This window comes from Rhinopithecus roxellana, chromosome 18, assembly GCF_007565055.1.
Source record: "Rhinopithecus roxellana isolate Shanxi Qingling chromosome 18, ASM756505v1, whole genome shotgun sequence".
NCBI lineage: Eukaryota > Metazoa > Chordata > Mammalia > Primates > Cercopithecidae > Rhinopithecus > Rhinopithecus roxellana.
In genome coordinates this window covers 41,709,956-41,732,053 of record NC_044566.1, presented here as the reverse complement: position 1 = coordinate 41,732,053, position 22,098 = coordinate 41,709,956, and the positions used below count along the sequence as shown (strand labels likewise).

Genomic DNA, 22,098 nt, shown 5'->3' with positions numbered 1-22,098 from the left:
ATGAAAATTATAGTAGAAATTTAAAACTTAATTGACAGCTTAAACACCTGATTAAATCTATCTAAAGTGAGGATGAGGAAACTAGATAATAAATATGAAAAAAATACCTTAGAATGCAAGATTACAAGTTGAAGACATGGGAAATATGAATGAGAGGTTGAACAACATGAATGACAGAATGAGAAAGTCCGACAAACACTTCTAGGAGAACAACAGAGAGAATGGGAAAGAGTCAATATTAAAGAGAACAATGGATTAGAATTATACAGAGTAGATCCAAAACAGAAATCTTTATATTAAGTAAGTAAAATATGCCATAGGGAGAACAAGTTAAGTGAAATTCAAATCTAAACTCATCAAGACAAAATTACTTTTAAAGGCAATCAGAAGGAAAAATACAGATGGACTTCAAGGTATGACAAGATACCACAACAATAGAGAAGACAATGGAATAATAGCCTCAAATAACTGTCAACCTAGAATTTTGTTTATTCCTACTAAACTATCAGTTAAAACTCAGGGAAAAATAAATATGCTCTCATTTAAGAGGACAGAATTACCACTAATAGACTCTCAGATATTTCTGAAGACATAATTCTGACAGAGGAAATTCAACTGAAAATGGTTGAGATTCAGGATGCAACAGTGAACAAAGAAACTCAGAAACATGGTATAAATCTAAAGAATTTATTGTTTAAAACAAAAATTATAACAACTAACGTGGAGTTTAGGACATCTAAATGTGGTAAATGAATGACGGTTCATTTTAGAACCATCTGAGCAAGATGTTTCTCAAATGCTGAACAGCAGTGACATGTCGAATGGAGTGGCACTCTAAGCACTGTATTATTCAAGAGAAAGGTGGCAAGCTCATACATTTCAGACTTGTTAGGTACATGTGTGAAAAATGTAAGAGTTATTATTAAAAGTAGAGAAATAACACATAAAACTTAAAAATCAGCAGAGGGAAAAGATGAATTAAAATTTTATTGGCTGGGCACAGTGGCTCACACCTGTAATCCCAACACTTTGGGAGGCTAAGGCAAGCAGATTGCTTGAGTCCAGGAGTTCGACACCAGCCTGGGCTACATGGCAAAACCCTGTCTCTAAAAAAAAAAAAAAAAAAAAAAATGCAAAAATTATCTGGGCAAGAGTGCATGCACCTGTGGTCCCACCCACTCAGGAGGCTGAGGTGGGAGGATCACATTGAGCCCAGGAGGTCAAGGCTGCAGTGAGCAATAATCATGCAATTGTTCTCCAGCCTGGGCAACAGGGCAAGACCCTGTCTCAAAGAAAAAGGAAAAACAGATTATTGACCCTATGTATATAGAAGGTAAACTGGAGAAATAAAGATACAAACATAAGGCAAGGTAAACAGAAAACACTAAATAAGATAGTAGTAGGAAGCCTACACATATCAGAAAGCACAACAAATAACAAAGCAATAAACTCACCTTTTGGAAGATAGTGATTACTATGTTGGTTTTATAGGCTGTTTACAAGAAACACATTTAAAACTAAAACCACATAAAGATTGAAAATGAATGGATATTAAAATATATGCCAAGCAAAGAGAAGCCAAAATAAAACCATAAAAAAATCATTATTGGGGATAAAATAAACTATGAGTAATAAAATCAATGATTCCCCAAGAAGATGTCACAATTTTGTACTTGTATGTCCCTAATATGATAATCATAACGTACATTCAGTCTACACACATACAAGCTGATTTTAACCTAGCTTCCTCTGAAACTAGATTGATCAAACAACAAAACAGAGAAAGATTGAAAAACACTAACCACAAGCTTGAACCAATGGAAATAAGAAAATGTACATTATTGTCAAACATATGTGGACTATTTATAAAGCTGACTACATTATAATGTCACAAAGCAAATCTCAACAAATATCAGAAAGTCTCTATCATGCAAATCACAATGCAAATAAATGAGAAATCAATAACATAGATACCCTTCCTAAAACATGTGTGACTTAGAAAATCCACTGCTAAATGATTCATGGATCAGTGAAAAAAAATAATTGAAATTTTCAGATACTTTATACTGAACTATATCACAAATTTGTGGGATGTAGCCACAGTGAGAAACGCTTTGACTTAAATGATTATGTAAATAAAGAATAATCTCTGAAAACTCATGAGCTAAAAATTCAACTAAATAATGTAGGAAAAGAGAAACAGATACTGTCATTCAAAAGAAAATGGAAGGAAGAACTAAAAGTTGAACCAAAGTTTGATGAGGGACCAGAGTTTTCTTCCTAATTCTGTCTATAAGGAGAAACTATTCTTCTCCCTATGAAAAACCCTGTTTTTTTGACTGAGAAGGACCTGGGTTTCTGACAAAGTACTTATTTGAAAACATCCGCCGGAAACAAAACCAATGTTCATTTCAACTTAGCAAACAGTGGCAGCAGGACCACCTGCGAGCTAGATGCCGGGACAGAACCATACCACGCTCAAGGATTCGCAAGCTACCATACTTTTTGTTCTTTTCTCTTTAAAGCATTCTTGCTTCCCTACCTTTGTGTGTTGCTCATTTCTGCCCAGAAGGTGTCAAAGAGCTGTTTAGATCAAGCTTGTCCAACCTGTGGCTCCAGATGGCATTGAATGCGGCCCAACACAAATTTGTAAATTTTCTTAAAACACTGTAAGTGTGTGTGTGTGAGAGAGATTTTTTTTTAATTTAGCTCATCAGCTGCTGTCATTAGTGTTAGTGTATTTTATGTGTGACCCAAGAAAATTCTTCTTCTAATGTGGCCCAGGGAAGTCAAAAAATTGGATATCCCTGCTGTAGATGACCTGTCCCATAGCTTATGGGGTGGCCTGTGTGCTGAAGCATACTGCTAGGGAATGGGAAAGTAGGAGAGAAAAATCACTCTGGACTATTTCCTCAAGATCCACATCAAGGGAAATTGTCCAATTGCTTTATAGAAGTAATCCAACACTAAGTACAAAGTATAAGGATCAAAGAAAACATGCAAGGGGAAATTCAAAATAGAAGGAACCACTAAAACGTGTGCCGACGTATGCCTATTAGCCAGTGTGCAAAGGAATTCATCACCCAAGGAAGACTAAAATGCCTTTAAAAATATAGTTGTGGGCCGAAAACCTGAAGTCAATTTCACATTTTACTGTAAAGAATCAAAGAAGGCATCGTTTGGGGAAATTACACGTACAATAAAAGTCAACTGCTGGGCTGTACTGGTCCCTGAGGCCCTAGGCAAACTTCAGATCTCTGGCAAGCTTTGCAAACTATTCTAGTACAGTATTTCCTTTTTATCCTTTCTCAAATATATTAGCAGTCAAAGAAAACAAATTAATAGGAATAGGCTTTCCATGGGACTCTTAAGCCAGGGTAGGGAAAAATAAAACAGGTGAGTGCTTCTCTACCATTCAAGAAGGTCTGAAGGCCAACTCTGGATCCAATAATCATTGCCTTCAACCAAACTTCTGCTGAGTCTGCAGTGGAAGGTAGGGGTCACAAGTCACAGCATTAAGGCAATAGTATATTAAATGGCTCACAGGCTTTCAGTAGAAAATCACATGATCAATATTGGTGATGATTTCACTCAGGATGCTTTCCATTCAATGACAGAGCCTATCCTCCCAGCCGCTTTTATTTAGCAAATCCCAGATGCTCCCAGAAATGATGTAATATCCTACACGATGCTTTGAGTACTTTGCCAGAATTAGAACTACATGGTTGAGCAATCTAAAAGTAGATTTTGAAACTTCTAAAGCCTTGTGTAATTTCAGACTCTAGATATGAAATGTATTGATTGCTACAGCGGTCCAAATTGATGGCCAGCATTTACATTTTTAAGCCAGTTGAGATACTCTCATGTGACTCAACTGATCTATTGGGGTAATGGCCTTGGCCTATTTAACTCAGCTAAATGAATTAGTTAAATTTATTTCAAATGTGTATCAAGCCTCCACCACATGGCTGGATAAAAAGCAGTAAGATATGGTACTTGATCTATAAAGTGCTTATAACCTACTAGGGGGAAATGAGACACATAGATCATATACCAAATATCCATTGCAATATGATGAGGGCTATGGTAAAAACACAAAACCCCAATTCTATGGAAGAATAGACATGTATACACTCATAATTTAAGCACAGCACAGGGTTCATGCAAAGCTCATTCTGTCATGTGACTCCTTCCTATAGCGTGCTGGGGTTTTATTGTTCAAAATTCATTTGGACACACTAGAGAAATTCATGTGCTTAGGAGGCAATCCATTCAAAGAAATAGCTCTAGATTTTACATTATGGCTTATTAATTTTTAGCATACATCTGCCCGTGGTAGGCAGAGTAACAGCCTTCCAAAGATGTCCATATCCTAATTTTCAGAACCTGTATGTTACCCCACATGGCACAGGAACTTTGCAGATGTTAATTAGAACAGGAAGCTCTCCAAGCCATTACAAAGACCCCGGGGATGGAGACAGAGCTCATTCCTTCAAGAGCACTGGACTTGCCATCTGAACGCTGGTTCTACCCCTTTGGCCAAGCCATTATGCCTATGGAACACTCAGTTTTCTGATCTGTAAAATGGAAACAATAATAGTTACCACATGGAGGGGTTTCAAAAGTCAAACTAGCTCGTGTATATGGAAACTCTTTTTATTTTTAGGTGCTCCTTTACATTAATAACTAAAGTTATGGCGGACTCTGTTAGACATTGGGAGATCAGTAAGGAGAAGGAGAGGGGAGGGGAGGGTAGAGGGAAAAAGAAAGGGGAAGGGAAAAGAAAAGAAAAGAAAAGAGAAAGAAAACAAAAAAAAATCTGCCCTGTAGAAACTTGGAATCTAATTGGTGAGATGAAATTTATTTGCAATTGTTCAGTAGGAATGTCACAAAAATAAGATTAAAGTTCAACAACAAAGGTGGAGGCCATTAGTAAGCTTTTTGCAGAAGAGGAGAATGGAGGCTTGCATGAAGTATCAGAGAAGTGGTAGGTGGGAAAGACTATATTAGATACTACAAGATAGATAGGTGGTGTGGAAGAAAGCATTATTTGGCTCATAGGCCCCTGTAATCAGAATAAATAACAGAAGCCAAAGTGTGGAGTCAAGAAGGGGCTGGGTCAGGGAGAAGGAGAAAGTCTGAAAATAATAGAATTTTGTGTAGAATATGAGGATATGGTTGTATGGAAAGCCTTGAACTGTCAGAGTAAAGTTCCTGAACACTTTCAATCATTAGAGTAACATACAAACCAGCTTTTGAAAAACACTGGTCTGGCCTACAAGCCTGAGCACCTACTCAGCACCAGACTGCGAGCTTGCCTCATTCTATACCTTGTCTCACTCAGCGCTCATCACAATCCATGACAGATGAAAAGAAATGTGGCTTGGGGAGAGTACATGATGTAGCTAAGTAACACAGCAAGTTAGTGACAGAGTTAAAATTAACTTCTCCCAGGGATGAAGCTGAATTGATCACGGTGGATAAGCTTTTTGATGTGCTACTGGATTCAGTTTGCCAGTATTTTATTGAGGATTTTTGCGTCGATGTTCATCAGGGATATTGGCCTGAAATTTTCTTTTTTTCTTGTGTCTCTGCCAGGTTTTGGTGGATGATGCTGGCCTCATAAAATGAGTTAGGGAGGAGTCCCTCTTTTTCTACTATTTGGAATAGTTACAGAAGGAATGGTACCAGCTCCTCTTTGTACCTCTGGTAGAATTCAGCTGTGAATCCGTCTGGTCCTGGGCTTTTTTTAGTTGGTAGGCTATTCATTACTGCCTCAATTTCAGAACTTGATATTGGTCTATTCAGGGATTCAACTTCTTCCTGGTTTAGTCTTGGGAGGGTATATGTGTCCAGGAATTTATCCATTTCTTCTAGAATGTCTAGCTTATTTGCACAAAGGTGTTTATAGTATTCTCTGATGGAAGTTTGCATTTCTGTGGGATTAGTGGTGATATTCCCTTTATCATTTTTATTGTATTTATTTGATTATTCTCTCTGTTCTCCTTTATTAATCTGACTAGCAGTCTATCTATTTTGTTAATCTTTTCAAAAAACCAGCTCCTGGATTCATTGATTTTTTGAATGGTTTTTCATGTCTCTATCTCCTTCAGTTCTGCTCTAATTGTAGTTATTCATTGTTTTGAAGAACACTGGTCTGGCCTACACGCCTGAGCACCTACTCGGCACCAGACTGCAAGCTTGACTCATTCTATACCTTGTATGCTAGCTTTTGAATTTGTTTGCCCTTGCTTCTCTGGTTCTTCTAATTGTGATATTAGGGTGTCAATATTAGATCTTTCCCACTTTCTCCTGTGGGCATTTAGTGCTATAAATTTCCCTCTAAATACTACTTTAGCTGTGTCCCAGAGATCCTGGTATGTTGTATCTTTGTTCTCATTGGTTTCAAAGAACTTATTTATTTCTGCCTTAATTTTGTTATTTATCCAATAGTCATTCAGGAATAGGTTGTTCAGTTCCCATGTAGTTGTGTGGTTTTGAGTGAGTTTCTTAATCCTGAGTTCTAATTTGATTGCACTGTGGTCCGAGAGACTGTTTGTTATGATTTCCATTCTTTTGCATTTGCTGAGGAGTGTTCAACATATGCAAATCAATAAATGTAATTCATACATAAACAGAACCAATGACAAAAACCACATGATTATCTCAATAGATGCAGAAAAGGCCTTTGATAAAATTCAACAGCCTTCATGCTAAAAACTCTTAAGAAACTAGGTATTGATGAAACATATCTCAAAATAATAGAGCTATTTATGACAAAGCCACAGCCAATATCATACTGAATGGACAAAAGCTGGAAGCATTCCCTTTGAAAAACCAGCACAAGACAAGGACACCCTCTCTCACCACTCCTATTCAACATAGTATTGGAAGTTCTGGCCAGGGCAATCAGGCAAGAGAATGAAATACAGCATATTCAAACAGGAAGAGAGGAAGTCAAATTGTCTCTGTTTGCAGATGACATTATTGTATATTCAGAAAACCCCATCATCTCAGCCCAAAATCTCCTTAAGCTGATAAGCAACTCCAGCAAAGTCTCAGGATACAAAATCAATGTGCAAAAATCACAAGCAATACACCAATAATAGAGAGCCAAATCATGAGTGAACTCCCATTCACAATTGCTACAAAGAGAATAAAATTACAAAGGAATACAAATTACAAGGGATGTGAAGGACCTCTTCAAGGAGAACTACAAACCACTGCTCAAGGAAATAAGAGAGGACACAAACAAATGGAAAAACATTCCATGTTCATGGATAGGAAGAATCAATATTGTGAAAATGGCCTTACTGCCCAAGGTAATTTATAGATTCAACGCTATTCCCATCAAGTTACCATTGACTTTCTTCACAGAATTAGAAAAAACTGCTTTAAATTGCATATGGAACCAAAAAAGAGCCCGTATAGCCAAGACAATCCTAAGCAAAAAGTACAAAGCTGGAGGCATTATGCTACCTGACTTCAAACTATACTACAAGGCTACAGTAACCAAAACAGCATGGTACTGGTACCAAAACATATATAGAGACCAATGGAACAGAACAGAGGCCTCAGAAATAACACCATACATCTACAACCATCTGATCTTTGACAAACCTGACAAAAACAAGCAATGGGGAAAGATTCCCTATTTAATAAATAGTGTTGGGAAAACTGACTAGCCATATGCCAAAAACTGAAACTGGACCCGTTCCTTACACCTTATACAAAAATTAACTCGAGATAGATTAAAGACTTAAATGTAAGACCTAAAACCATAAAAACCCTAGAAGGAAACCTAGGCAATACCATTCAGGACATAGACATGAGCAAAGATTTCATGAGTAAAACACCAAAAGCAATGGCAACAAAATCCAAAATTGATAAATAGGATCTAATTAAACTAAAGGCTTATGCACAGCAAAAGAAACTATCATCAGAGTGAACAGGCAACCTACAGAATGGGAGAAAATTTTTGCAATCTATCCACCTGAAAAAGGGCTAATATCCAGAATCTACAAAGAATTTAAACAAATTTACAAGAAAAAAACAACCCCATCAAAAAGTGGGCGAAGGATACGAACAGACACTTCTCAAAAGAAGACATTTGTGCAGCCAGCAAACATATGAAAAAAAAGCTAATCATCACTGGTCATTAGAGAAGTGCAAATCAAAACCATAATGAGATACCATCTCATGCCAGTTAGAACGGAGATCATTAAAAAGTCAGGAAACACAGATGCTGGACAGTATGTGGAGAAATAGGAATGCTTTTACACTGTTGGTGGGAGTGTAAATTAGTTCAACCATTGTGAAAGACAGTGTGGTGATTCCTCAAGGATCTAGAACTAGAAATACCATTAGACCCAGCAATCCTATCACTGGGTATGGACCCAAAGGATTATAAGTCATTCTACTATAAAGACACCTGCATGCATATGTTTATTGCAGCACTCTTCACAATAGCAAAGACTTGGAACCAACCCAAATGCCCATCAATCATAGACTAGATAAAGAAAATGTGGCACATACACACCATGGAATACTATGCAGCCATTAAAAAGGATGAGTTCATGTCCTTTGCAGGGACATGGATGAAGCCATCATTGTCAGCAAACTAACACAGGAACAGAAAACCAAACACCGCATGGTCTCACTCATAAGTGAGAGGTGAAGAATGAGAGCACATGTACACAGGGAGGGGAATATCACATACCGGGGCCTGCAGGGGGGTGGTGGACTAGGGGAGGGATAGCATTAGAAGAAATACCTAACGTAGATGATGGGTTGATGGGTGCAGCAAACCACCATGGCACACGTAGACCTGTGTAACAAACCTGCACGTTCTGCACAGAACTTAAAGTATAATTAAAAAATTAACTCCTCTATTTCAGAACTCAAACATTCATCAGACTCACCCCAGATCCCATATGATGCCAGGTACAGTAATGACTTACAGAGCCAAGCTTGGCCATGTGGTGTGGGAGACAAGACTGGCAGGAATTATAGAGTTGTAGTTGCTCCAGCAGGGTGACAGGGGCTTCTTGGAAGCAAGTGGGAGAAGCACTAAACCAGTTTTGGGATGGAACAAAATGCCTACAGGTGAATCGTTTCATATTTCTTTTTTGGCCATCTTCACACTATTTTTCTTAAGGTTGGCTGAGTGTTACGAGTGGTACGAAGCTCAAAAATTGGCAAGGATTGCATCCAAATGGAAGACTGTCCTGTTGGCCCGTCCCTCCTCCCTGCAGCGTGATTGGGAGGGCTTGGCTATTCGAAAGATATTCAAGGCATGGAATCTTCTACACCCCATGTAGAATTGCAGATGACATGATTGTATATTCAGAAAACCCCATCGTCACAGCCCAAAATCTCCTTAAGCTAATAAGCAACTCCAGCAAAGTCTCAGGATACAAAATCAATGTGCAAAAATCACAAGCATTCCTATACACCAATAATAGACAAACAGAGAGCCAAATCATGAGAGAACTCCCATTCACAATTGCTACAAAGAGAGTAAAATACCAAGGAGTACAAATTACAAGGGATGTGAAGGACCTCTTCAAGGAGAACTACAAACCACTGAGCTAATCAGAGACCGCCCAGCTGGAGGTCTCCTTTCCTCAGCTCTGTTCTCTCCTACCCGCTGTGAGGGCGGTCTCGGAAAAACCGCCACACCGTGTACTTTTCTGCATTCCGCATTGTGCATTTATTAGGAATGCACACATCTGGAATTCTTGAACAACTGAAAATGCACCTGCAAAGTCTTAAAAGGAAAGACAAGCTAAGCCTTTTTTTAAAGCTTGGTACTGAAAATAAACACTCTCATCATAACTGAAGTCTTGAAGACAAAAAGAATCTAGCAGCGTGAGTCCATTTGAAAGCCTGTTTTCCAAAACCAATGCCAGTGGATAATAAAGTCAAAAACCCAATATGACTTAATCGGCTCTAAAATGCAGATAACATTTAAACAATCCACATGGATTGTGCTTTTTTCTCCTACCATGTCACCTTCAAAATCACTTCTAAATCTACGTAAATTGTAAATCAGTTCGTACTCAACCACCGGCTTTACAGCAAGTTGGCTCTTTTCAAAAGAGTCACGTCTTGAGGTACCTTGAGTTTTATTCTCTTACACTGGCCTCCACAAGCTTGTTTCTTCTCACGTTTCCCCCTCTAGCTCTCCCTGAAGGCTTCACATCCTCTACAGAGAGCATGAAAGAAACAGATGGAGAGTTGGGGGTGGGAGGGCAGAGAGAAAGAGAACAGAAGAGAAGAAAGAGAAGGAAAGAGAGAGGAGAAGAAGAAAAAGACAGAGGGAAGAAAGAAAAAAAGAGGCCAGACGCGGTGGCTCACGCCTGTAATCCCAGCACTTTGGGAGGCTGAGACGGGCAGATCACGAGGTCAGGAGATCAAGACCATCCTGGCTAACACAGTGAAACCCCATCTCTACTAAAAATGCAAAAAAATTAGCCAGGCGTGGTGGCGGGCGCCTGTAGTCCCAGCTACTCGGGAGGCTGAGGCAGGAGAATGGCTTGAACCTGAGAAGCAGAGCTTGCAGTGAGCCGAGATGGTGCCACTGCACTCCAGCCTGGGTGACAGAGCGAGACTCCGTCTCAGAAAAGGAAAAAAAAAAAAAAAAAAAGGAAAGAAAAAAGAAAGAGAGAAAGGAAGGAGTAAAGAAGGAAGAAGTCTGTGTTGAGGCCCGTCCTTAATAAACTTCTCCCTGGCCAGCAGGTTGCTCTCCACTAAAGCAGTCCAGTGCTGGGCCCAACAAAAGAATACAAATCCCTTCTCCAGACCCATTAGCACCCTCTACACTGGCTGTCTACATAAAAGGGGAGTGACTTTTTCTGTTTTACTGGGATGTTATGGAAAACATACTATCATGAATCACGATTTGCCCCAACTTCATTTGGTTCATCAACATCTGGCTTTGAACTACAAATCACAGGGCCCAGAGCAGTCATCCATCACCTGAACCCAAGGTCAGTCTCAATAGATGTGTAACTGTGTATTAATAAAACACCCAATGAAGAACCAAAGTATTAGCCAGTCACCATTAAAAAGTCTATCATCCACAGGAAATTAAACATTTTTACTTGTGGTAGACCCACTGGAAATGCTCACAAATAACTAAGGCTCCTGATGCATTTGCTTTGGGTACAGCACCATTTCCAGTTGAAAATCCAGTCAAAAGCACTTTTGTGATGGGTATAAGCACTTGATTCAGGGGTGCTCACCAGGCAAACCCAAAAATTGTAAAATAAAACACTGTAACATTTTCACGAAGATGTCAAACATAAGTAGTTTTGTTTTAGGCCTTTTCCGAAGTATCTTTCCCCAAATGTTCATTTCAGAAAGCTTTTAGGTGCTGATTTTCATATCATTCATATTATAAGAAATTGCAAAGTTATACATAAGCTACTTCTAGAGCAGTCACCTTATCCATGGGTTAGGGGGAGAGAATAACAGAAATTCTGTGACTCATCACTGCACCTTTTTTCTAACATAAAAGCATGATTTTGTCACAGATAATGAGCACCACCTTGGCTATGGCTACTGATTATATAACCGTGAGCATTTATGTCTTCAATAGTATGTTAGTAGTCTTTGAAGACACAATTCTCAAATTTGCAGAAGCTAGTTTCACTTGTTCAGAGGAAGATGATGATGAGTGCTTTTTTCCCCAATGGGAAAAAGATTTGATTATTATTTTATTATTATTACTGTTAAAAGGTTGATGCCTCATGAATTCTTACTGACTGTTATTTTTGTGAATTCTATTCTTGATATTACCAAATATAGATACTTCTGGAAAGTGGCAGCGGCACATTCAGTTTTCAAAGTTTGCTAATTACAAGGAAGGGAAGTATGGGGCCTCATGGGGCTGGCTACATAGAGAAAGCTTTGAGCATGTTTATGAACCAAAAGGGTCAGCAGAGAGGGGGCAGTAGAAAGTATAAGGAGAGAGAAAGTTGATAGAAACAGCTCCAGGGGCAAGTGAAAGATTTGCTTATTATTATTTTTTTTACCTGTGGGCAAAAAAAGCGCTTATCATCAATGTATTCCTCTGAACAAGTCAATATTCATACTTGCAGTTTGCAATGACTGTGAAGCCAAAGCCAGCAGTTTTATGACTGCTGCTCTTGCACCACAGAATGAGAAAACCAGCAAGGACCATCAAACATGCGGGAATAATAATGCGCTCATTGAAATGGGTGAGCTCACAGGCAGGTTTCATCTACAAGGGCAAAAACGTTCTTCTGCCTCTGAAAGTTAGCTTCCGCCACAATTTCCATGAAACTTGCTTCAGAACAGAACTCTTGGAAACTGTAAATGTTTTTAATTCTCAAAGGAAGATAGACAAAACTCAATCAGAGTAACTCATAATTGGCTTGGCTAACGGTCCTTATGTGAATTAGTCATTTTCAGCAGTTCAAAAAATCCTAGACTAGCTTCCTCCTGGTGTCCTGCACGCTTCTATGCTCCCTTCGGGTGGCAAATGTTGAAGGCATTCCTGCTAGTATTACTAGTTTGATGGTGATTTCCTGATTTTACCTAGTGCTTTCTGTCACTATATCAGGCGGCCACGATGGAAGGAGGTGCAGAGATCATTCAGCGTTATGGACTAAACTGTGTGGTCCCCTCATTCACATGCTCAACCCCCAATGTGACTGTATTTGGAGACAGGGTCTTAGCGAGGCAATTAAGGTAAAATGAAGTTATAAAGCGGCTCAACTCTGATGAGACTGGTGTTCTTATAAGAGACACCAAAGACATGCAAAGCTTTCTCTCTCTGCCTACACGCACTGCGGATGGGCCATGTGAGGACGCAGCAAGAAGGCAGCTGTCTGCAAGCCAGGAAGGAAGCTCTTACTAGAAATGGAATTTGTTGGCACCGTGATTTTGGACTTCCAACCTCTAGAACAGGGAGAATATAAATGTCTGTTATTTAAGTCACCCCGTCTGTGGTATTTTGCTATGGCAGCTCTGCTGGCTACAATGTGACTGTTGTAGTCCAAGCAGTGTACACAGTGCACAGCATGTACGACTATCGCCCCTAAGATCTCTCATGTACACAATTTCAGCATGATGTTCATAACGCCCTTAAGGGCAACACTGTGATGTAGGAGAATAAGTTAGATAAAACCCATCGCTTCTTAGCTGCAGGGTCTTGAGCAAAGTCCTCAATTCCTCCAAGCCTCAGTTTCCTCCTGTTATAAATGTTTGTTAAGCTGGTTAAATCTAGCCTCTGCACCAAATTTAATAAGATTCAGTACTGTTAAGCATTTTTCATCCACCATGAAGAAACTCACTGCGTGGGTGTTTGCATGTGTATGATGATTTCTAAGTGTTCAAAGGAATATTGTGTTGGTTTCTTTAATTAAAGAGTAAAATTCCATTTTAAAATGTCTGTTATCATTGTGGTGAGAATTTTTCTGCCTTCATGGCTACAAATTTCACTGCCTTAACCTTCTGGTGGATTGATCAGTGAGTCACTCACTGGTGACACCTCTAAGCCTGTCACTAGGCATGAGGCTAAAGCTGACCTCTAGATAGTGTAGGCTTCCTGGAAATCTCTTTAGATCATCCTAAGTCTGCTTTTGTCAATAGTTCCAGAAAAATAGACACAGAGTTAATGGATCATATTCATTAATATCAAGAATAGAATTCACAAAAATAACAGTCAATAAGAATTCATGAGGCATCAATCTGTTAACAGTAATAATAATGATAATCATAATAACTCAGATAGATGGAGACTAACTTTGGGAAGCCACTGACTAAATGCATGATCTCAGTAACCCTTTAGGTTAGATACCATTATCCTCACTATACAGGGAGGAAACTGAGGGACAGAAAGGCTAAATAACTTACCCAAGGGCCAATGTAGGAAGTGACAGAGTAGGTTTGAAATGCTCCGTGGGACGTGACTACTGTGCTATGCTGTCTCCACTGCAGGATCTCTAATGCCCGTCATCTGCACCATGGGCTTTAATTCAAGTGAATCTCCCTCCTACCTTCTGTGGTAAGTAACACCACCAAAGAGATCTGATGTTGGAGAGGTTCCCACGTACTTCTAAATGATACACAGTAGTTATTTCCATTCACAGAAATCCTCCTGCAGGGATTTCTGAAATCATTCTATTGTACAAAATCTGTATGTTCCTGATTTAAAAATATACAAAACATCCTTCCAAGTCATTTGAATTAACACTAGTATTAAGGAAGCTAAGTCTGCATAACCGGCCCCCTGGAAAGACAGAATGCCATCTCCTCAAGTCTAAGTGCTGTGTAATCATTAATCTACAAACCAAACGGAGATATTACCTGTTCTGCAAACAGCAAATCAAACAAAATTCCTAGGTGCTGCCAAGGGAACAAATCATACAGAGAAACTGCTCTCTGCTTCTCTCTTGAAAGCCCTGACTGTTTCCAGGGGCCCTAAAACTCATTATCCCCCCTGTGGGTGAACAGCAGACTCCAGTAGCTGTATACTTCTAGAAAGTGGTAGCAATACATCTAAATGTTTTCAAAGTTTGCTCATGACAAGGAAGGGAAGGATGGGATTCAAGGGGTGGGTAGGTAAAGAGTGTTATGGACCAAGAGTGTCAGCAGAGACGGGACAGTAGAAAATGTAAGGAGAGAGAAAATTGATAGAAACAGGTCCAGGAGCAAGTGAAAGATTTGCTCCAGTGGAATTAACATGAATATACGTGGGGATGGGGGGCAGCATTTAAATTTTAGAGACAAAAATGAAGATGAGTAGCAATGCAGTTTTTTAGATAGAAAGATATTTGTGTCCACCGGCCTCTACTTTCTCAGAAAAGGTGTGAGAGGGTTGAGGTTTGGATGAAGAAGGCTTGAGGAGGATGGAAAATGTTTAGAATCAAAAGTCAGTTAGAAAGGGCCAAAAGGATTTCCAAGTAGAAGTGACTGTGGCATTAAGCTAAAATGGCATAGTTTATAGTGGACTGCTTCCAGAGCAGAGGACATGGGGTTTAGTCCATTGCCACTGAGTTGGGTCAAGCCCTTAGAAAATTGTCTTCTGACCTGACTTTCAAATGGAAACCTACCCTTCTGTGATTTATCCAGGCTTCCTTGATCTACCTACCCTCTGCTTGCAAGACAATCCAAGGTCCTCAGCATGACACACAGGCCTTTCCCTAACTGGCCCCCATTTGTGTCTCCAGCATCAGTTTTTGCCTTCTGCCATATTGAACTTAACTGTCATTCCTCCAGAGCCTCAGGCCCTTTCAGTGCTGCTGGGCCTTGACCAAAGGATTCCCCTGAAATATTTTTCCCTTTAATGTCTGGGAAATAATATGTACTTTTTTTTTAAAGGCTGCCTCCTCTGAGAAGCCTTCCAGGGTCACCTTAGGTAAAATTGATTATCAGTCTCTCTTTTTGCCAGCCTTATCTATGCCCTGTATGTGTTACTGACATCACAAGTTCATATTTCATCTATTTAAAAATGCACTTTTATTCACATTTTTAAAAAAATCCCTGAAATAAGCCAGATGTGGTGGTACATATTTGTAGTTGCAGCTACTCAGGAGGCTGAGGCGGGAGGATCACTTGAGCCCAGGGCTTGAGGCTGTAGTGTTATGATTGCACCTGTGAATGGCTACCACACTGCAGCCTTGTCAACACAGGTAGACCTTGTCTCAAAAAAAAAAAAAAAAAAAAAAAAAAAACCCTTAAATTTGCATGTAACTTATAATCAATGGTGTATCATAGTTTAATGACAGAATTAAAAAAATTTTGGTGATACCAAAAAAAAAGAAAAAGTACATCTTACATTGGAGAGCATTTGGTGAAATGCAGCTTCATTTTCTAACTTTCTAAAGTGAGTGTAGGAGTGCTTCTCATCTTGCCTCCCACCCCACCACCCCCACCACCTTTGGCAGTGTCTGGAGACATTTTTGGCTGTATCAACTTGCGGCGAGGAATATGCTGCTGGCGTCTAACAGGCAGAGGTGAGAGATGATGCTAAACATCGTACACAGGACAACCCCTGACAACAAAGAATTAGCCAGGTCAAAATGTGAATAGTACAGAGATTGAGAAACCCCAATGAAGAGAAACAATACCTATTTGGGTATATAATAGGCTTTATTATGTTTGATTTTAAATAAATCTTTTACAGTGTATAGTGCAACTTAATATATAGCAACTTTTTCCAAACCTTGGCTTGTACAGAATAGCAACTCTTGAGACATATTCTAAGCTCTCCTCCTGACTCCCTTCTGCTAGATGCCCCAGGGGAATCAATACAGCAATGCTCCTGGTCAAAATCTGAAAGCCAGAATGTCTCAGAGAGATCTGTGACCTTAAACCAATTAGGTTAGTTAATGGCAAGTCCAGGACTGAAACGCAGACCCCCAGATTTCCGCAATCTCACTCAGCCTGGGAGACAGCTGCTCCGTTCCCCAGCTAAACTGGCTAACACAGTTTGGTACCTTAAGAGGAAATGTGCCCTACCTATATGAGCTGGGTGACTTAGCAAGAGTTTAGCATTAGTATTCACGCTTTAACACCCGGGAGCCACCCGGCTCTCACCCCCCTTTATGATAATTTAGGTTGACTCTGTAAGACCCCTTAGCTCCGTGGGGAATTGGATTTATGCAAAAAATAATAGTGATTCATGAATGTGAAGGAACTTTAAATAAATGTAGATGATTTCATCATACAAAAGGCAGAAAGGACTTAGTAAGTGTATTTAAGGCTCTGGAGGAAGCGTTATTAATTTGGAAAGTGGGTGGGGGGAGCTGTCCTCTATCCATCCCTACAAGCTGCAGGTGTGGAAAGGGCCTTTCCAGCGCAGGAAGCTGATTTCTGTGAGAGAGGAAGGAGTTCCAGGGGGAGGTTTTGGCAACGCAGTCCCCACATCTCGGTTGTGCCAGCCAGGCGGGCCTCAGGTGGGTCTGGGGATCTCTGCCCCTCCTGCTGAGTCCCCAGCGTGTCCCCCGCCCCCTTTCTTCTCCCACTGGGGCTGAATCACAGTGGGCAGCAGTGTTTGGGATCCTGCGATCAACCCACCGCCATCCCAGCAGCCCCACCCTTGGAGGACTGGGGGTTGCCGTGCACGTCAGAGCGGATGGCGCGGGCCAGACTCACCTTCAGGTGGATGGGAAAGGACCGCTCCTGCTGGAGGGGCCCCAGCAGCGTCTGCTCCACGCTAACCAGCTCCGAAGTCGAGTCCACCACGCGGGCTAGCGCGCTGCGCATCGCCATCCGGGCCAGGGTGCAGGGCCCGCGGTCCCGGGGGAAGGGCAGCAATTCGGCGCCCCCCTCAGCGCCCCGCACTACCTCCTCCTCTGGGGAGCTCGTCCGGGCCGCGGTGTCCCGATTCCTGGTCCCCACGCCCCCGCCCAGCTCCTCGCGCCAGGGCCCTGGCCGGGCCCGCGGCGGGCCTGAGCGACGGGCTGGAGCGGTGGACACGTGGTCCGGGTCCCGCGGGTTCCCGGGGGCGCCTGGACCGTCCCCCCAGCCCCACTCCTGCTGCAGCAGCTGCAAGGTCTGCAGAGCCACCATTTGGTGGCTGATGGAGGCCACTAAGGGCGCGGGGCTGGCCATCGCTTCCGCCGGCGGCTCGGCGCGCTCCGCGTGCAGGTGGAGCAGCAGCGAGCGAGGCGGGGGCGTGGGGGTCTCCAGGGTCACATTTTCCAGCCCGCGGCTCCTCGGCCTCAGGGTCTCACAGCGTGTGTGGTCGGCCCCGCCCCCGGCTCTGAATCGGTGACCCGTGCTGGCCTCTGCCTTCGCCCGAAGTCCGAATCAGGCGCGTTCTGACCCAAACTGCCTGACGCGCTGCTCGGTGTGCACTTGAAAATCAGCGAAATGCTGAGCACTCGTTCTTCCCTCTCTCCAGGGCTTTGATGAGAAAACGTGCTGCTTTGTGCGGGCGCATCTATCGGCGGGGATACCCAGCCCCCACCTCCTTCAAAGGACGCCTGCCAGTGACCACTGAGGTCTGGGAGGTGGGGGTGCAACAGACCCACCCTGGGGCGAAAGTACGAAGAGCTCTAGAAAAACTTGCAAAAGGAAGACTGTGCCTTTCCCAACCCGAGGGGAATTTTCAGAAACTTATTGAAGCAGCCTTCAAGGCCTTGCATCCGCCAAACAAAAGAAGGAGGAGTTGTATATCTAGAAGTTCTGCTCTTCTCTGCTTTGTTCGATGCCACTTGAGCACCGAGAGCCTGGTGGCTGAACTAGCATCAGCAAGCCTCAAGGCCCAGACCTGGCACTGCCCAGAAAAGCCTAAATGTTTTTTTGTGACACTCCCAAAAGACTTAGGCATGCAAGGCTGAAGTTAATCCTTTTATGAGCCATGAACTTAGGGACAGCTGTACAAATAGTTGCTGTTTTTAATTAAACCCAACATGGCTACTTCCTTAACTTAGAAAAAAGCGATTGGCAATGTTATGCTTTGATAGATTGGAAACCATGGGTGTGTGATCACACTTAAGAAAATAGAAGATATTTGAGAGAAATGGTATGGAAAACCAGTCCGGAGCAGCATTGTTCCTGCTTGCTTTCTGCAAGGAAAACCATTAGACAGCCCAACAGCCCAGTAAAGCCGGAGTCATGGTGCATGCCCATGACAGACAGGTGGGCCATGGCAGACCTGAGGATGGAATTTCATTCCTCTTTTAGGAGCCAGACTGCACCCTTGGTGCTGTGGAGATCTGGAGAGGCCTTTGAGTGAAAAGGCCACACTGGTTAGTCTGTGAGTACAAAAGAATCATCAGAAGAGATATGGAGAGGGATGTGGGGTCCTTTAAGGTTTCTTTAACTCTGAGATAGTATGACCCCATATAATCCTCCCAACTTGCCAGCAAAGGTTCCTTCTCCTTCCCAGTGCTTTCTTCGCCTATGAAAACAAATCTGAATGCCAAGGTAAAGAAAACCTTTCTTAAACAAAAACGAGTATGTTCACACTAATTATAACTAAGTAAAAATGCATGTCTGTGCATTGACAGAGAGGAAATTACTTTGGAAGGAAATAAATAGTTTAATGTTGATTAGATTTTCTTGCCATGAAGTTACTTAAGTTCATAATAAAAAATAGAAAAATTTTTCTTTTCTAAAAAAATCCTCAAATGTTGAAATATATTAGGTTTAGCAGAGACTAACCAGCAATAGCAAAAATGAACCCCTAATTTTCACAGAGCATGTCAGATCTCCAGGGCTGCCTCTCTTTCCAGATACACAGGAAATTCAGTTTCATGGGCTAACGCTTCCACTATCAAATGGCTGAGTGCAAAACTTTCTTGACAGATGGAATTGCAGCCAACAGCAGAATTGAAATCACTAGACACAGGCTGACCTGAGGCCCCACACTTCTACATACCACGCTGAGTCAGAGCCATGAGACCAACTGAACCTCAGGGAGTATGACAAAAGGGTGCCAGAAAACCTTGGGGCCTGAGGGATGGCACATGCTGCTTAAATCGCTGCCTGCTTTTTCTAGTATTCTTAGGAAACCCTGGATCATCTGGCAACTGAGTAAAACACTCAGTTTTGTCTGTCTTGGCTATGGGTCACACTGTCTTTTGCTATGACCCCAAAATGGCTTGTGTTCCAAAGCTAGAGATATGAGAGCCTAACTCAGGAAAAGTTTTCATAGTCTATTTGGATGAGTCAATGGCATAGCAGATCTACATGTGGTCTAAAACACCTCCATAGTTATGTTTACTGAGCTACCAGACGAAGTAAGAGGCGGCCTACTTCTTACCCACTGTACTCACAATTTGAGGCCATTCTGTAAGACACATTCAAAAGAACAAAGTATTAGACATCTGATATGTTTGTTTCACAGCATATATTTCACTGTTTTATAGAAATCAGAACCTCATTTCACAGTAGATGTTCCTTTTCCTCCACACTCTGCCCGTGAAGTCAGATGGGATGAGCCCATCTCACTGCAGAAGGTTACTGGATCATCTAGCCTAAGTCCCTTCACACATCACATCCCACAGTGAATGGAATGTGACCCAGCTAGAGCCGACGAGACAGTATCTTTTAAGATGCTTTCAGCTGAATGCACTGTAAAAGAGAAAACAACAGTTACAGAGTTCAGGCCAAAACAAAAAGTGTAGGCCAAGAGATGAAACAGCAAAAGATCAAATTCCCTTTAAACCAGAAAACTCAACATAACATAGTTTAATCAATAAGAATAATTCATTGTCTCACATCACAAGAAGTCCAAAGGCTCCAGAGTTGGTTAATACAGCAGCTCCTCAGTGTCATCAAAGCCCTTTGTTCCTTCCTTCTTTCTGCCATGCCATTCCCAGCACATCAGCTTAGTCCTTGATCTTTGGGCTAATTCTCCTATGGCTACTAGTAGCTGCTGGCATCATGTCCAGACAACAACAACTAGAAGAAAAGGCCATCTTTTCCTGTGTATTCCTTCTCAAGAGCAAGGAGACACTTCTCAAAAGCCTTCAGCTGGCTTCCTCTCACATCTCCTTGGCCAGAATTGTGTCATATGTTCTTGCCTAATCAATCATAGTCAAGAGGAAAGAGGCAACCATGAGAGTCTAAGGTGAACTTGAATTCAGTGTAGGAGTTGGGGCTGAATTTAGGCTCCCTTGAAGCAATTGGTGGAGGGAGGATGAAAACTGCTTGATATGAAGCAAGGTTTTGTTACCAAGCATCAGCAATGGCAACAGAGAACAATGAGGATTTTGCAGGGGTTTCCGGGTAAAGAATATATCAGCTCTCCAGGACTGCTTCTTTTTCTCAATACACAGCAAGTCCATTTTCATGAGGCTCATCTTTCTACTGTCAAATATCTGACTTCAGTGACCCCTGTGCAAATAAAGCTGACAGGATACAAGTTCTGGAGCCTCTGCAGCCATCTCATGAGTTTGATGGGGACAGCCCACCTATGAATGAGCTAGCACTCCTGGAGAGAAGACATTCAGGAAACAAAAGCCAACAGATGTATAGAGAGAAACGATGGCCATATAGCAGCCTTTGAGCTCCACATTCAGCACCACCTCTGAGCTTCTCAATTATACAAGCCAATGAAGTCTCTTTTTGCTTAAGCCACTTTGGATTGGGTTTACTGCCTACTGCAACAGAAGGAGTCACAGCTGAAGCAAATAGCCTGACATATGTTATAGGAAAGATAGCATGTTCATGGAGTGACCCTGTGACCCAGTGCCCCTTAGGCAAAGCACTGCCAGAAGGTGTCTTAATAATCAGTTATTTGATTTCGGCTTAACCAGCCAACTACTTCTAGCAGTGCTTATGCCATTCACCTAAACTTTCTACAATTTCAACAATTGTGGGAAAAGTTCTTTGTGTAACTCTGATGGGAGCATTTTTAAATGAGCACTGGAAACATTCAGCACCCTGTGGGATGGAAAAGAGAAGAGGGTAGAAAGCTCAGTGAAGTGAGAAGCAATTTTCTACCTGTTAATGGGCAAGGTAGAGTGTTGTTAGATAAACCAATATTCTGGAACTTCTATTAATCCAAAGTTTCCTTTCCCGCATGAGCGAAAGATGCAAGTTCCTATGTGGAATCGTGGGGAAGCTGGGCACAGTGAGAACCGAAGGGAGCTGACAGAAGGTATAGCTCTGTGGAGCTGTCCTCAAAGGACTTGGCAGAGCCCAGATACATTTGAGCCCTGTTTATATTCTTTGGCATTTTTCCTCAAAAAGGATCCAAGAGAATTCCAGAAATGGAGTTGTTAACCTTCAATGTACCCTGGTGAAGTTCATAGGTGAGGTCAGAACAAAACACGTCCAAAGAGACCAAAGAGTTATTATTCTTGAATGAAAATTATGATTGAGGAGAAACAGATGCTGAAGAGATACACCAAGATATGAAAGTGTACTGTGAAAGAGAAAACAATGGAACTAGGACAAGGTGTAGGCCCAAGAAAGAAAGAAAGAGCAAAAAAGATCAAATTCTTTTTTTTCAATGTACCATTGTAATGTTTGAATATGCCAAGTTATGAAAGCAAATGCACGTGCTGTTCTAACTTTGGCCTAAACATTTTATTTTGGGGGTAAAACAAAGATGCAATACCACCCTGAAGTCTCTGAATTGCCAAAAACAATTGTTTACATAGGATGGTG

At 41.6% G+C, this 22,098-nt stretch overlaps 1 protein-coding gene across 2 annotated transcripts in view; it reads right to left on the bottom strand.

Annotated features, from left to right (window-relative positions):
* The window catches only part of DLEU7 (deleted in lymphocytic leukemia 7), a 130,960-nt gene extending 113,082 nt beyond the window's left edge, over positions 1–17,878 (bottom strand). For both annotated transcript variants that reach the window (XM_010363819.2, XM_010363818.2), the window contains exon 1: positions 17,128–17,878. In XM_010363819.2, the coding sequence (XP_010362121.1) occupies positions 17,128–17,586 (459 nt within the window). In that variant the 5' untranslated portion in view covers positions 17,587–17,878. The remainder of the gene's footprint in view (positions 1–17,127) is intronic.
* Between the last annotated feature and the right edge of the window lie 4,220 nt (positions 17,879–22,098).